Below are 13,245 nucleotides of genomic sequence, written 5' to 3' on the forward strand. Positions count from 1 at the left end.
TCGCCGCTTTCCCGGCGTGCCTCAGTTCCTGAACCATAGAGTGGCTGGAGTACGAGCGGCAGCCCTTTCTGAAGTCCTCCCCCTTCTCTGCCTCTGTTTAGTGGCAGTCTTGGGAACGTCGGCGAGCGCTCAACATGGCGGGCGTGGAGCAAGAGGCCATCCCCGTGGAGGAGAAACACCTGAACGGAGAGCTGCTTTTGGAGCCCGAGGAAAGAGAAAGCGCCGGTGGGCCTGCCGCCGATGAAAACGCCAAGAAGAAACGCAAGAAGAAAAAGAAAAGCAAAGCAGGCGCAGTCGGTACGAGCGGACCTGGGCCGGGCAAGGCAAGCTAGGCTGGGGAGGCCCGGCCGCGACGGGGTAGGGAAAGGTTGGGAGTGGCCGAGGAAGCAACTTTTTCCGAAAGCAAGCGACTAGTCGCCTGAATAGGGGATCTGAGTACTGGAAAGCGTGAGAAGGGAACGAAGGTGTTGCCCGTATCAAGTTTGGATTCGAGCGCAGCAACAGTGGGCATGGCTGGCCAGGAGCCAGCCCTTGGTTCCCATGGAAAGGCGTTTGGATGATACCGGACGATCTCCCTTGTTCGTTATTCCCCGGTGCCGTACCCGCTGCTGTTAGAGAATTTAGAAAATGTTTTCAGAAAGTGGTGGCGGGGAAGATAAAAGTCATTGCGTTATTAATGGTGGGCTACTATAATATATGAAAGTTAAATTTAGTGCGTGGTATTAAGGAGGATTTCTTGCATAAGAAATCTTGTCTTAAATGGCATCTTTCTGCTGCTCGGTAAAGAAACAGGGTTTGTGAACTGCAGTGACAGATATATTTAAAGGTAATAAATTAAGCATAGTCTTTCCAGAGATGAGGAGGAATTGTATTTAAGTTAAAAGAGTTCAAAATACATTATTTAATATGATGTTTTCAAAGAGGTCACTTAACTGATGACCTTATAGATGAGAGAAAGTCTAAATAGGTTGAGCAGTAAGGATAAAAGAAATTAACTATTGCAAAATGGCACCAACCTGATTGTCATAGTTTGGAAAAAATAAGATATAGGAACATAACCTGATTGTGGAGTTAGAAAGTGTAAACGTATCTTAAGAGTGAATAGATTTGAAATTATAGCTAACTTTCTAAAATGTATAGTTTTTTTTTAATTTATCGTGAAGAATTATAGACCTGAGAAAAAGACATAAGATCACTGATATGTGGGAGTTTGACATTGGTGTTAATTTATCTGTTTATTTTGCAAGTAGGACAACAAGAGCCTGAAAGAGAGTTAGAAGCAACACTTGATGAGGTAGCAAACCAATTAGATAAACAAACACTGGAAGAAAAGGAAAAAGATGATGATGATGAAGGTAAATATCATTTATGTGACTTTGTGCTAGAAGTATTTCTAAAATAAGAAAGAATGAGAATGGAGAATTGAAATTCATATTGAAACTTATATAGATTATTGTAAAAATGGTTTGGCTCATATAGTATTTAGCCATGGGATATTTAAATATGTTTACTGATTAAATAATAAGTTGCCAAAGATCTTTAGATTACAGTAGGTTAGAAATGCCAAAAATAAATAGGTCCATGTGTCACACTAACCCTGATTTACACACCTTGTAGGTTGATAGAAGAGTTTCAAAAGCAAACAAGCCATGTTTTGGCTTAGGGCATATAAATTGTGGTATCTGCTCTTTGATTAAAAAACTATGTATGTAATATATATAATATTATAGCATATATAATTAGAAAAAAGACTAATATACATATCACATTTGTTTTCAGCCTGATACATGGGGCATATCAATAATATATGAAACCTACATGCTACCAATGACTGTGGGTGGTGCACAACAATTAATTTGTTAACTAGTTTAAAGTACAATGTAAACACTATCTGAAAAAGTGGATGACATGTAAATTTAAATAGTTTCATTGATACAAATACAGTGGTATCCACAGTAAGCTTGCATACACATAGTTAATGTTATTTTATGGAGTTCTTTGTGCTGCCTGAACTTGGTTGTTTGCACATATTTCATTATTCAACTAGCTGCCCAGAGTCATTTAGGAGCAGTGGCGTAGCGTGGGGGGTGCAGGGGGGGCGGGCCGCACCGGGCGCAACATCTGGGGGGGGCGCGCTCGCACTGAGCTGCTCAGGGAGCCCCAAGGGCTGCACAGAGTCAGCTTGGCTCCGCTCTCGAGCTGCTCTTTCTTGCAAAGCGAAACGAGTCCGGCAGGTGAGATGGGCGGCCACATAAACTGAATAAAATAAATAGAAGCGCCCAACTCTCCGCCCAGGCTCAGGCCAACCGCAAGCGCCCCGCAGGCGCCCCGGCAGGCTTGGCCGAGCGAAGACGGACCCGCCAGCCGGCTGGCCTAGCTTCGTGCGCATGCGTGGCTTTATTTAGCGGGGCTCACGTGCGAGCTTGAATGCAGCGGCTCTTGCAGGTCGGAGCCCCGCCCAGCCGCCCTCGAGAGGGACCCGGAAGCATCCCGCATGCGCGCGACTCTTCTTGGAAAGTCTACGCCGCTGCGGGGCGCGTCTTTTCGGCGGTGCCATGACGTCACCGGGTTAGGGGGCGCAAATTGCCCCAGGTGCTGAAAACCCACGCTACGCCACTGTTTAGGAGAGATGGGTAGTATAGCAGTGCAATGAATAAATAAGTAAATAAACTAGGTAACATAATCAGTGCAATTGGCTGGGATTTGCTGTTTATATGTGCAGTATCTTGTTCTGCCAATTTTGTTCAGAATGTGGTTTCCTTCTTGGTAGTTCCTCCTTGTTTAGAACATTGTTTTCTGCTTGATTGTTTTTCTGGTGTTGATCCTTGCTTATTGGAGCATTGGCTGCTGGAGATGATGTCTGTGTCTAATCTTAAACTAAGCCAAATCTAAAAATGCTAGGGAATTTCTGGAAGCTTGGCATTTAGCCAAATCAGCCATGGGTAGACGTGAGCATAAACCACATTTACACAACTTTCAAAGAAATGATAAAAAATATAGGAACGAAACAAAGGTTAAAATGGGCAAAATTAATCAAAATTTACTAATCCTTGTTCTTATGGGAAAAAATGGGAATTGGGAACTCGGTGTGCCTTTTTTGAGTTAGTTCAAAGAAAGCTAGGATATAAATAAAATAAACTATGATTGTGTGTGATCTAGTGCACAATATCAGCAGTATTTGTGATATAACATTGACATGACTTTTTCAATATTTAATATTTTATTTGTTTTGTGTAGATGGTGAAGGAGATGGTGACAATGCAGCAGGAAAGAAAAAGAAGAAAAAGAAGAAAAAGAAAGGACGTAGGTGTTGGTTAAATATTGGTCAATATTCTATTTGTCTTCCATGAAATGTCCATGAAATACTACCATATTCTGAATAAAAGCAATGGTTCATTGCTTAGTTGGTTGCCTTATAGCATTGGCAAGCTCTTGAGCAACATTCTTACGTATTGGATTTGCCTTGTTGATTGGTGAAAAAAAGCTGATCTTCCATCTTGATTAAACTGTAGTATGAAGACAATTTAATATCTTGATTTCATCTTCTATGGATGCTTGCACAAATTTGGATTCTGAAATTAAACGTACTATCAAGTAATAAATTGTTTCTTTAAAATTTTAGCAGCAAAAGACTATCAGTGAGGCAAAGGATCTAATAAATGCTTTAAAATATTTATAAAATGAGTTTATGTATAGATAGAAAATGACTACAGGTAGTCCTCATTCAGTAACCATTTAAAGTTATGAAGGTACTGAAAGAGGGGATTTACAATTGTTTCTAGTAGTTGTAATTGTTGCAGCATCCTGTGGTCACTTGATTACAATTCGTGTGCTTGGCCACCAGTTCACATGGTCCCACTATCACGTGGTTGCATGGTCCCACCGTCACATGATTTCCATTTGCGACCTTCACTTTGGCAAGCAAGTCAATCAGAAGCCAAGAGGAAGTTAAAAATGCTGATCATGTGACTATTCAGTGCTTCAACTGTGGGATTCGCCTGCTGCAACTACCGTCATAGATCAGTGTGGTCATGTGATATCACACTTTGTGACTTCACTTAGTGTTGTCCCAAAGGTGTTTTTTCAAAAGGTAACTGGACTTTCTTTGTTTTGCTTGAAGACATTTTGCTTCTCATCCAAGAAGCTTCTTCAGTTCTGACTAAATGGTGGAAGATGGAAGGATTTATATTCCTTGCAGAAATCTTTCCATTCTACACCATTCAGTTACAACGGAAGAAACCTCTTGGATAAGAAGTGAAACATTTTCAAGCAAAACAAAGTCCAGTTGCCTTTTGAAAAAGCACCTTTGGGACAACCAGGACCTGGATGACTGAGAATCTCCATAGACATTCACTTAGTGATGGAGTCTCTTGTCCAGATTACTGTTATTGAATGAGTTCTACCTCTATGGCATTATGCAGCATGCAGGTATGTTGTGGAAAAGTGTTCTCCAAACAATGATCTTTACAAAGATAAGCCAGTTTTTCTCTGTGAAATACAAATGTAAGACTAAACGGATTAAAACCTAAGGAACTGTAGTGTCTCTGTGTACATACATGAATACACAGACATACACTATTTTATTTTTAACAAAAGATATTCTTAATGCTTTATGAGCTGTATCGATTCTATCCTAGAGGCATGTGAAATATATGTTAATATGGTTGTAAAGAAACTCACATGGTATCCATAAGACTAGCAGTTTATCTAAAATTGGCCAAGAAAAACTTTGGGGGGGGGGAATTCTGAACAATTCTGAATTGTTTATTTAATATGTATTGTGTTTTTGACTAAAACTCAGACAATAAGCAAGGATTATTTTAAAAAGAAGTATTTGTTGACAATGATTTTTTTTATTCTGAGACAGACTCAAAGTCTCTTTCTGCCAACAGCAAAGCTGCAGACAGATCCACCATCTATTCCAATATGTGATTTGTTTCCCAGTGGGATATTTCCAAAAGGTGAGGAATGCGAGTATCCAGCAACACAAGATGGGTATGTATCTTGATTTGTCTTTTTCAGCGTAGGGTTCAAGATAGTGATAATTTAATTCATAAGATATTACTTTCAAAAATTCATCTATACTTCAAATATTTTATTTTGCACTTTATAATATATCTGGGCAAGGAATAGGTTTGGCATGCAATTGTATGATCTGTGGTATATCAAAGTGTTTCTAATAATGGCAGCAGCATGTATGTATGCATGTGTGTATCAATATTGGCCTCAAAAAATGTATAACCAAAGAAAACCTATCCACAGGGCCTTACGTTTTGCACCACCCCAAAGATTGAGAAAATGGCCAGGTCTTTAATAGTGTCCTGAGCATCTACAGACTGGGAACCATCCACATGTCTGAAGAGATTCAATCTAGAGGATAGTCACCGAAACAGAGAGAGCACTTCCTAGATCCAAAAAGGTGATACTGCTTAATTGATGGGAGCAGGAATATACCTATTCTCCCAATCTAACTGACAGATGGAACCAACCAAAGACAAGTGGTCTCTCAAGTAAACAGATCCTATGCTATGAAAGGCTTTGTGGATGATAACCAGCATCATATTTTAAAAATTAGTTGCTGAAAAGTAGGTATGTTCGCAGCCTTAAGTTATTTATAAAAATAGTAAAGGCAGAATCCAAATGTATTATTTGCCTTCCAAATATGAGAAAATGGAATATGGTCATTGCAGTGTATGGCTGATAATTAGGAATAATGTGTGCTGGAACCCAAAAATCTATTTTTATCTCAGCAGATAATTTGTCAGAGCTATGTAGCTGATTATTACATTCTCAGAGTCAGAGTTGGTAGACTTCATAGAATTCTTCAAATTCTTCCTTTATACATGTAAAACTTCCAAGATTTGATTCCAATATTTTTTCTTGTATAAATAAACAGGGTTCACATACTATGCAAAGCATAGTTTGTTGGATAGTACATAACTTGTTTATGAGTCCAAGAACTATAAATACATGGCTTGGCCTATGTGAATATAGCCTAGTCATGATATAGTCAATAAACCATGATTCAGCATGTTCTGTAAACCCAGTCATAATGTAAATACAGTATTTTCATGTTTAAAGAGATAACTCTAATTACTTAACAGCTTAAAGAAACTTTAGGCATTTTTTGTAGTCATATGTCAAAAAGTGTTAATGTCAATTTTGAGTTGGATGAAAATTAGTATTTTGAAATGTTACATATTAGTGAATTCCGCTATCCCCCTCTGCACCCTCCCACCCCAAATTGAAATTCATCTGATACTTGGTTTGTATTTCACTTTATGGTGACAAATATCTGACTTTTCAATATTAAAGGAGAACTGCTGCTTGGAGGACTACAAGTGATGAAAAGAGAGCACTAGATCAAGCAAATGAAGAGATCTGGAATGATTTCAGAGAAGCTGCTGAAGCCCATAGACAAGTGAGGAAATATGTTATGAGCTGGATCAAGCCTGGAATGACAATGATCGAAATTTGGTAATAATAATAAAAATATAGTAACATTTTTAAAAAATAGTGTAACATTTTAATGTAAAGATAGATGGCATAGTAGCTGACATTTTTGGTGGGTTTAACTTTTAATTATTTGTTGGTGTACAAGCCTTGATGAATGCAGAAGCTTGGCATAATGATTCTGTAAAGCATTAAAAACGGTTCATTTGTTTTGAATAATTATATCTAGAGTTATAAGGTTATCAGTAGTTTCCCAGTATTATGCAAAACTATTTAAAATACTATGAAATATCTATAGGTTTGCATACCACATCAAAGCTTGCATAGCATTTATACTTCTGAAACAGAAAATATTAGTCTTTATACAGTACTGTATAACGTCAATGGTATGCCTAGAAATAATGGACTACTAGAAACAACTGAAACATGGCTTCTATAAAGGTAAGTAAATATATGGAAACAAACCCTTTTATGCAATATAGGTGTTTGCTTTTCAGTGAAAAACTAGAAGATTGTTCACGGAAATTGATACGAGAAAATGGCTTAAATGCTGGGCTTGCATTTCCCACGGGGTGCTCTCTGAATAATTGTGCAGCCCACTATACCCCCAATGCTGGAGACCCAACTGTATTGCAATATGATGACATCTGCAAGATAGATTTTGGAACACATATTAGTGGTGAGTTCCTCTTTCTTAAAGTATAATTATATAATTTAATTGAAGGCAAATTACTTTATTTCCTTTGTATCTAATTTCAGGTCGTATAATTGACTGTGCTTTTACTGTCACATTCAATCCAAAATATGACAGGCTCTTACAAGCTGTAAAAGATGCAACTAATACTGGAATAAAGGTATACTCTTTGAGAAATAGTACAGTTCTGTCCTTATCCATATACTGTAAAACTGAAGATAAAAATAATTTTCATTTCCTCTTGTATATGAACAGTGTGCTGGGATAGATGTTCGCCTTTGTGATGTTGGTGAGGCTATCCAGGAAGTCATGGAATCTTATGAAGTTGAAATTGACGGCAAAACCTATCAAGGTGATTTATTTTCCAGCTAATATATACGGTTATCCTGATGAAAACTGAAGTTTGCTTATCTATATATTATTTCTACAATAAAAAATATTTTGAAGTTGATTTTTAAACATCAATATAGTCTTCTAAATTCTGAATACTGAGTTTTTAAAATTGTTTATTTCAGAAAGTGTAATTTGTCTAGTTTATATATATATGTAAATCAGCCAAAGCTTATGAAAAGGCGCAGTGTCCATTAAATCTCACATTTCCTGTGATATTTTACACTGTCCTCTTAATTACATACATATATTTATCTTCGTATTTTACATTTTATGTAGTGAAACCTATTCGGAATCTGAATGGACACTCTATTGGGCCATACAGGATACACGCAGGCAAAACTGTGCCCATTGTGAAAGGAGGAGAAGCAACAAGAATGGAAGTAAGTATAGATACAATCTGATCCTACTCATGCTTACTTGGAGGTCCCATTGATTTCAATGCTTTGAACTTCCACTAAATGTTTTGCTCATCAAAATTAAGAGTTTAAGATGTCATGAGGTGTGTTAAAAATCAAATATACAACACCATATTAGTACAGTGTATTGATGCTTGCCATTTTGCTGATGGATAGTCTTCACTGGTAGCTTCATGTAATCATTGAATAAAAAGGGTCCCTATGGTCTTCACAAGAAAAGATCTGTCACCACTGAATGGATTGCTCCATTAGGAACTTTGTAAAATATTAGAACAAAAATATGCATTCACTTTGAAAACTGCTAATTTGCAGGAAGTAAATATGTTGACTCTAAAGTGTATTTTGCACATGTACTGTTTTGCAGATAATATGTACAATTTTCAGAAATTCTACTATAGTTAAACAATAGCTTTTTTAAAAATAGATAGAGTAGAGCCATAGTAGAGCCATAATGCTAAATTAGAATTCCATAGAATCTAAATCTTATAGCTGTATACAGTATTTAAAACGAATGAGATTTAGATAATGCGAAACAAACTATGAATTAACTTATTAGTTAATTCAGCCACTCTTCCTGACATGGGGAATAAAATGATTTAAGTTTCTTCTTGATAAAAAAATGGCATATGTTATGTGTAAACAGGATTATGGCTAGATTGATTTTGGAGGGGGTAGCCCAGCTCAGATAAATAATTTTGAAGATATTATATACTCTATAAACCTATGTTTGTTTTTTAATAGGAGGGAGAAGTTTATGCTATAGAAACCTTTGGTAGCACAGGAAAGGGGGTTGTTCACGATGATATGGAATGTTCTCATTATATGAAGAACTTTGATGTTGGACATGTGCCAATAAGGTTAGTGCTGATTTTACTGCATTATATGAAAATGTAACTCTGCTTATATTTGGGGGGGAAAAGATACCATCAAATTCAAAACTTGAAAATGGTGGTAAGAACGTAGTGCTTATATGAAACATAGTTCTCTTGTGATACATACAAAAATAGAAGTTGTTTATTTCTCTGAGCAGATGGGAATGTCTTTACTAATATACAACATAACAATGCACTTTCAAATGAGTAATAAAAAGTAGGTGAACTATCACCAAAAAGTGCTTTATTGGCATATTAGAAGCAGGCATCTCTGCCAAATGAAAAGTTCATAGGATAAGCAAAAAAAAATATGGTATAAGCAATCCTTGAAGATGAATTTGGAGGTCATATTTCAAAGTTACACTTAGCTTCTTTGGCATGGTTTAGGCCTTTCTAGCTCTGAAAATGGTGAGTTCATGTGGCATGTTACCATTTTGGGGTTTGGATCTATTGATGGATAAAGCAAGAGGAAAAATTAGATTTGGACAAATTAGAAATTGGTATATCAGTGTAATATCTGCACTTCAAATAAATTGGTATCCTAATTTTGTTCCTTCAAGTTACCACAAATGACTTCAGTTATTTATTTGCTTGCATTTTTATTATGCTTGACCTGACAGCTCATAGTAATAAAACGCTGGTAAAAACACGTGTGAAGTGTAAAGACTATTCATGTTGTGGGCAATATCGATTTCAGTGATTGCATATTAAGGATTGAATGGTTATTGAAAAGAACCCATCCCCAATCATAAGGAATGTGTGCGATCACTAAAGAATGAAAATTCACAATGATTAATAGATGTTTTCCTGAAAGGAAATAAAGCCAATAAACCAAATAAAGCTGCACTGCACTTCTTAAATTTGCTCATTATCATGTTCTTTGATCACGATCCTGTAAAACACTTTTCCAGGCAGTTTTAACAGGCTAATCTTGTAGCTTTTGCATCCACTCTTACTACCTTTCCCTTTGTATAAGTGAACAGTATTGGTATTTCCAGTATTTCTAGTTGTCAAGCAAGTTTTCACATACAAAGAATTTGCCCAGTCACTCTAAAAGCAAACCACCTCTACATAATTTCTCATCTTAATTTTTGCAGGATTCCTTATATGATTGTTCTTATCCGTAGACATCCTTATCATTCCCCTAAGCATCCTTGTTCATAACTTCCCATTTGTGTAGTTCCACATGATTCTGTAAATCAATTATTTTAATTATTCCAAGCATGTTTTATGTCTTTCATTACATCTATTTTTATTCTACTGGGACATTTTTTTTCATTCATTCTACTTTCGCTCTCATTTCTTTCATTTTTTTAAAATAGATTACTCTCTATCCCTGTTATTGAAAGCCATGTACTAATAAGCTGCCCAGAGGAGCTGATCATGTTGAATGTCTGATCTGATTCTGTATAATTATTTCAATTTTCATTAATACCTGCTTTATTAAACTTATGCATTTATTATTCTCTTTCTTTTAGGCTTCCAAGAGCAAAACACTTGCTGAACGTTATCAATGAAAATTTTGGTACTCTTGCCTTTTGCCGTAGATGGTTAGATCGTCTGGGAGAAAGTAAATACCTAATGGCACTGAAGAACCTATGTGACTTGGGTATAGTGGACCCATATCCTCCTCTGTGCGATATTAAAGGCTCATACACAGCACAGTTTGAGCACACCATATTATTGCGTCCAATGTGCAAAGAAGTTGTCAGCAGAGGAGATGACTATTGAAATTTCAAAGCCATTACCTCACTTATGTACTCTGTTGGAACATGTTATAACAGAATAAATTTGCAGTCTGTTTTAACAGTCAACTCAATGTGATAACTTTCCATGGTCCGAAGAAAAGAATTTAATCAAAGGCAAGTTCTCTAATGTAACTAAGAAAAAAAAACCAGCTACTGGGGCTTCTAGAATATTTCAGATTACTTCTATATTTTTCTTTGGTGAGAAATATGCTACAGAGTGTTATTTTTAGTTTGGAATGGGTTATACATATTGTTTGAAATAATTCTGAAAAAATGCTTTTCAGGTATTTATATTACCACACTCTTACTTGAATGCTTTGAATGATCATAAATAATTTCTGCACCTAAGCTGTCTTTGCTGTTGCCTTTTAAACTGCCTGGAATGCATTTTGTAAATAAATCAATAAATCACAAATTCAAATAGTTTTAGTGTCACAATCCAAGGCAGTTAACACACTGGAAAGTCTCTCCCACTAACCCACCTGCTGTTAAGAAAAAGTTTCCAGTGTAAGCACAGCAAGCAAATACAAAGCATGATTTAGTTTTCAATTACATTGTGTACATGTTTATTTTGCTTCCTTATTTTGCTTTGAATTTATTGGGTTTTCTTTCTGATATGCTTTATATAATAGAGTGGGCTAGGACTGGCCATTTTTCTTGCAGTGAAATGCTATACTTTTTAAACCTTACAAGGGCTTTAAGAGAAAAAAATGGTGAATCATGATGGGCTGGCATAGAATTTGAGCGAATTTTGCAGCTGCTTGACCTGGTTGCAAAATTAATTAAGCAGCACTGAAGGGGCAACATATGGTAAATCCAAGGCTTAGACTTGGAATTTTTTAAAAAACCAGTGTAAATACTTCTATAGTATTTTTAGAAAACTGCAGTGGTGTGCAATATAGAGAATTGCAATGATGTATCCTTGAAGTCACCTAGAATCAAACTCGAAGGCCATTTTTTAGCACTGTATTGCTTATTAAAATAGTACAGTGTTGCTTATTGTATTGCTTATTAAAACCCTCTCAAATTTCAAGTGTGGGATCTATTTGGTGAATTCTGGAGGCTACCACTGAAATAGGCTAGTACATTTATTCTCTGCCATTCCTGTATGATAAACACTAGCTAGTGTTCATATTCCTGTTCTATATCAGGCTATTTATACTAACTACAGTGTGAGCTTCTATATTTTTTAATTTATTAGGAATTTTTACTTATAAAGGCTTGATACAAGTAGTTCATCTCCTATGCAGTATGGTTGAAGCGAATCAAAATCACACAGGATCATTCTGTTCTTAACATATAAAAAGTTTGAAGCATAATGCTTTTTGTTCTGTTCAAACCAGGAATATTAAATCAACTTATAATGTTTGCATATATGATTAATAGAACATTTAACAGTTGATCCAAAGGTTAAAATTGTTAAATATGTTGGTGAAGCTACTGTGTAGTAATTGCAGGGCTTATTAAAGTATTATATGAACTATTTAAGAGATTTCTTACTTGCAGTACTGTTTAATTTGGGCATTTTGAAGCTGCTAAAATATATTATAGCTTTGCCAAGCAATATTTTTGGTTATTGCAATTAAAAATACATGATGCTGAATTCTTAAGAAGCCAGAAAGGATACTTCAGTTTTAATAACTTTCCATGTTTTTGTAGACACTAAAAGAATATTTTAAACATTGAGCTCTTATTATTTGTGTTAGAAAAAGTATACATGTAAAAGACTGCAAGCAAGTTGTCATCAGGAGGCTGCTGGGATGTGGCTTATTGTACTGCAAAAAGTTTCACAAACCTTGGGGAGAACTGATGAGAAATCAAGTATAATTCCTAGGGGAAAAGGAGAAAGAAAAATAGAAACAAGAGGATACCAGAATAAGAGAAATGTAGTAGGAATTTAGAATGAAGTATCTGTTACCATATGGACACGGTGGCTCAGTGGGTTAGGACGCTGAGCTTGCCGATCAGAAGGTTGGCAGTTTGGAAACGACTAGCACGCATGTGCGGGGGAATGTTGTGATTCAGGGTCAGCCTGTGGGTTCGGCAGTTGGGTCGGACGACTCAGAGGAGGAGGAGGGGGGTGTTGAAGAGCTTGCTGATGATGGCCTTGAGGCTCCGCAGAGCCCTCAGCCGGGCCCCTCCCACCTGGTCACGACGGAGACCCAGCTGTGTGAGCCTGACAGCGTGGATGAAGATGACCCACAGCTGGCCCTGTTCAAGGATGCCCGACGCAGCAGGCAGTCAATCAGGAGTAAACAGAGGAAGGCAATGGGGCACCTCGGAAGGAGGCAGAGAGAGGCCACGCCCTGAACTGTATTTAAGGGGAATGTGTGGGAGGGCTGGTTTGCTGAAAGCAACCGCTTGGATAGTTCCTGTTTCATAGCTCCTGTTTCATGGTTGGTGTCTTGTCTTGCTCTGTTTTATGTTAATAAATTTGGCAGGCTTTATTCCAGCCTCTTGCCGTTTGTATAAAGGGGTTGTTCCTGCTTTTGCTGCAGGGCCGGTAGCAGGCTGGTACAGAACAGGGAACCTTTACCTTTATCTTTTTATCTGTTACAAGATTTGCACTCAGAGTTCAGTGTTCACCTTATGTTTCCAAATGAAGAAGTTTCAATATTTATATGTATTATTGCAAAGACAATAGAACTGGAAACAGCTGAACAATCAGC

The 13,245-nt window shown here is 36.9% G+C and overlaps 1 protein-coding gene across 2 annotated transcripts; it reads left to right on the forward strand.

The window, feature by feature from the left end:
- The first annotated feature begins 34 nt into the window (after nt 1-34).
- Nucleotides 35-11,942, forward strand: METAP2 (methionyl aminopeptidase 2). Of its 2 annotated transcripts, none has more exons than XM_081331711.1 (11): nt 35-297; nt 1,248-1,355; nt 3,238-3,303; nt 4,893-4,995; nt 6,316-6,477; nt 6,951-7,132; nt 7,213-7,307; nt 7,403-7,499; nt 7,817-7,920; nt 8,698-8,813; nt 10,307-11,942. In XM_081331711.1, the coding sequence occupies exons 1-11, from the start codon at nt 135-137 to the stop codon at nt 10,557-10,559; spliced, it is 1,449 nt and encodes a 482-aa protein (XP_081187837.1). In that variant the 5' UTR covers nt 35-134; the 3' UTR covers nt 10,560-11,942. The 2 variants fall into 2 exon arrangements, with proteins under 2 accessions (XP_081187837.1, XP_081187838.1); XM_081331712.1 differs by having other exon boundaries at nt 38-297; nt 1,251-1,355.
- Nucleotides 11,943-13,245: the final 1,303 nt, after the last annotated feature.

This window comes from Vipera berus, assembly GCF_964194415.1.
Source record: "Vipera berus genome assembly, chromosome: 6".
Classification (NCBI taxonomy): domain Eukaryota; kingdom Metazoa; phylum Chordata; class Lepidosauria; order Squamata; family Viperidae; genus Vipera; species Vipera berus.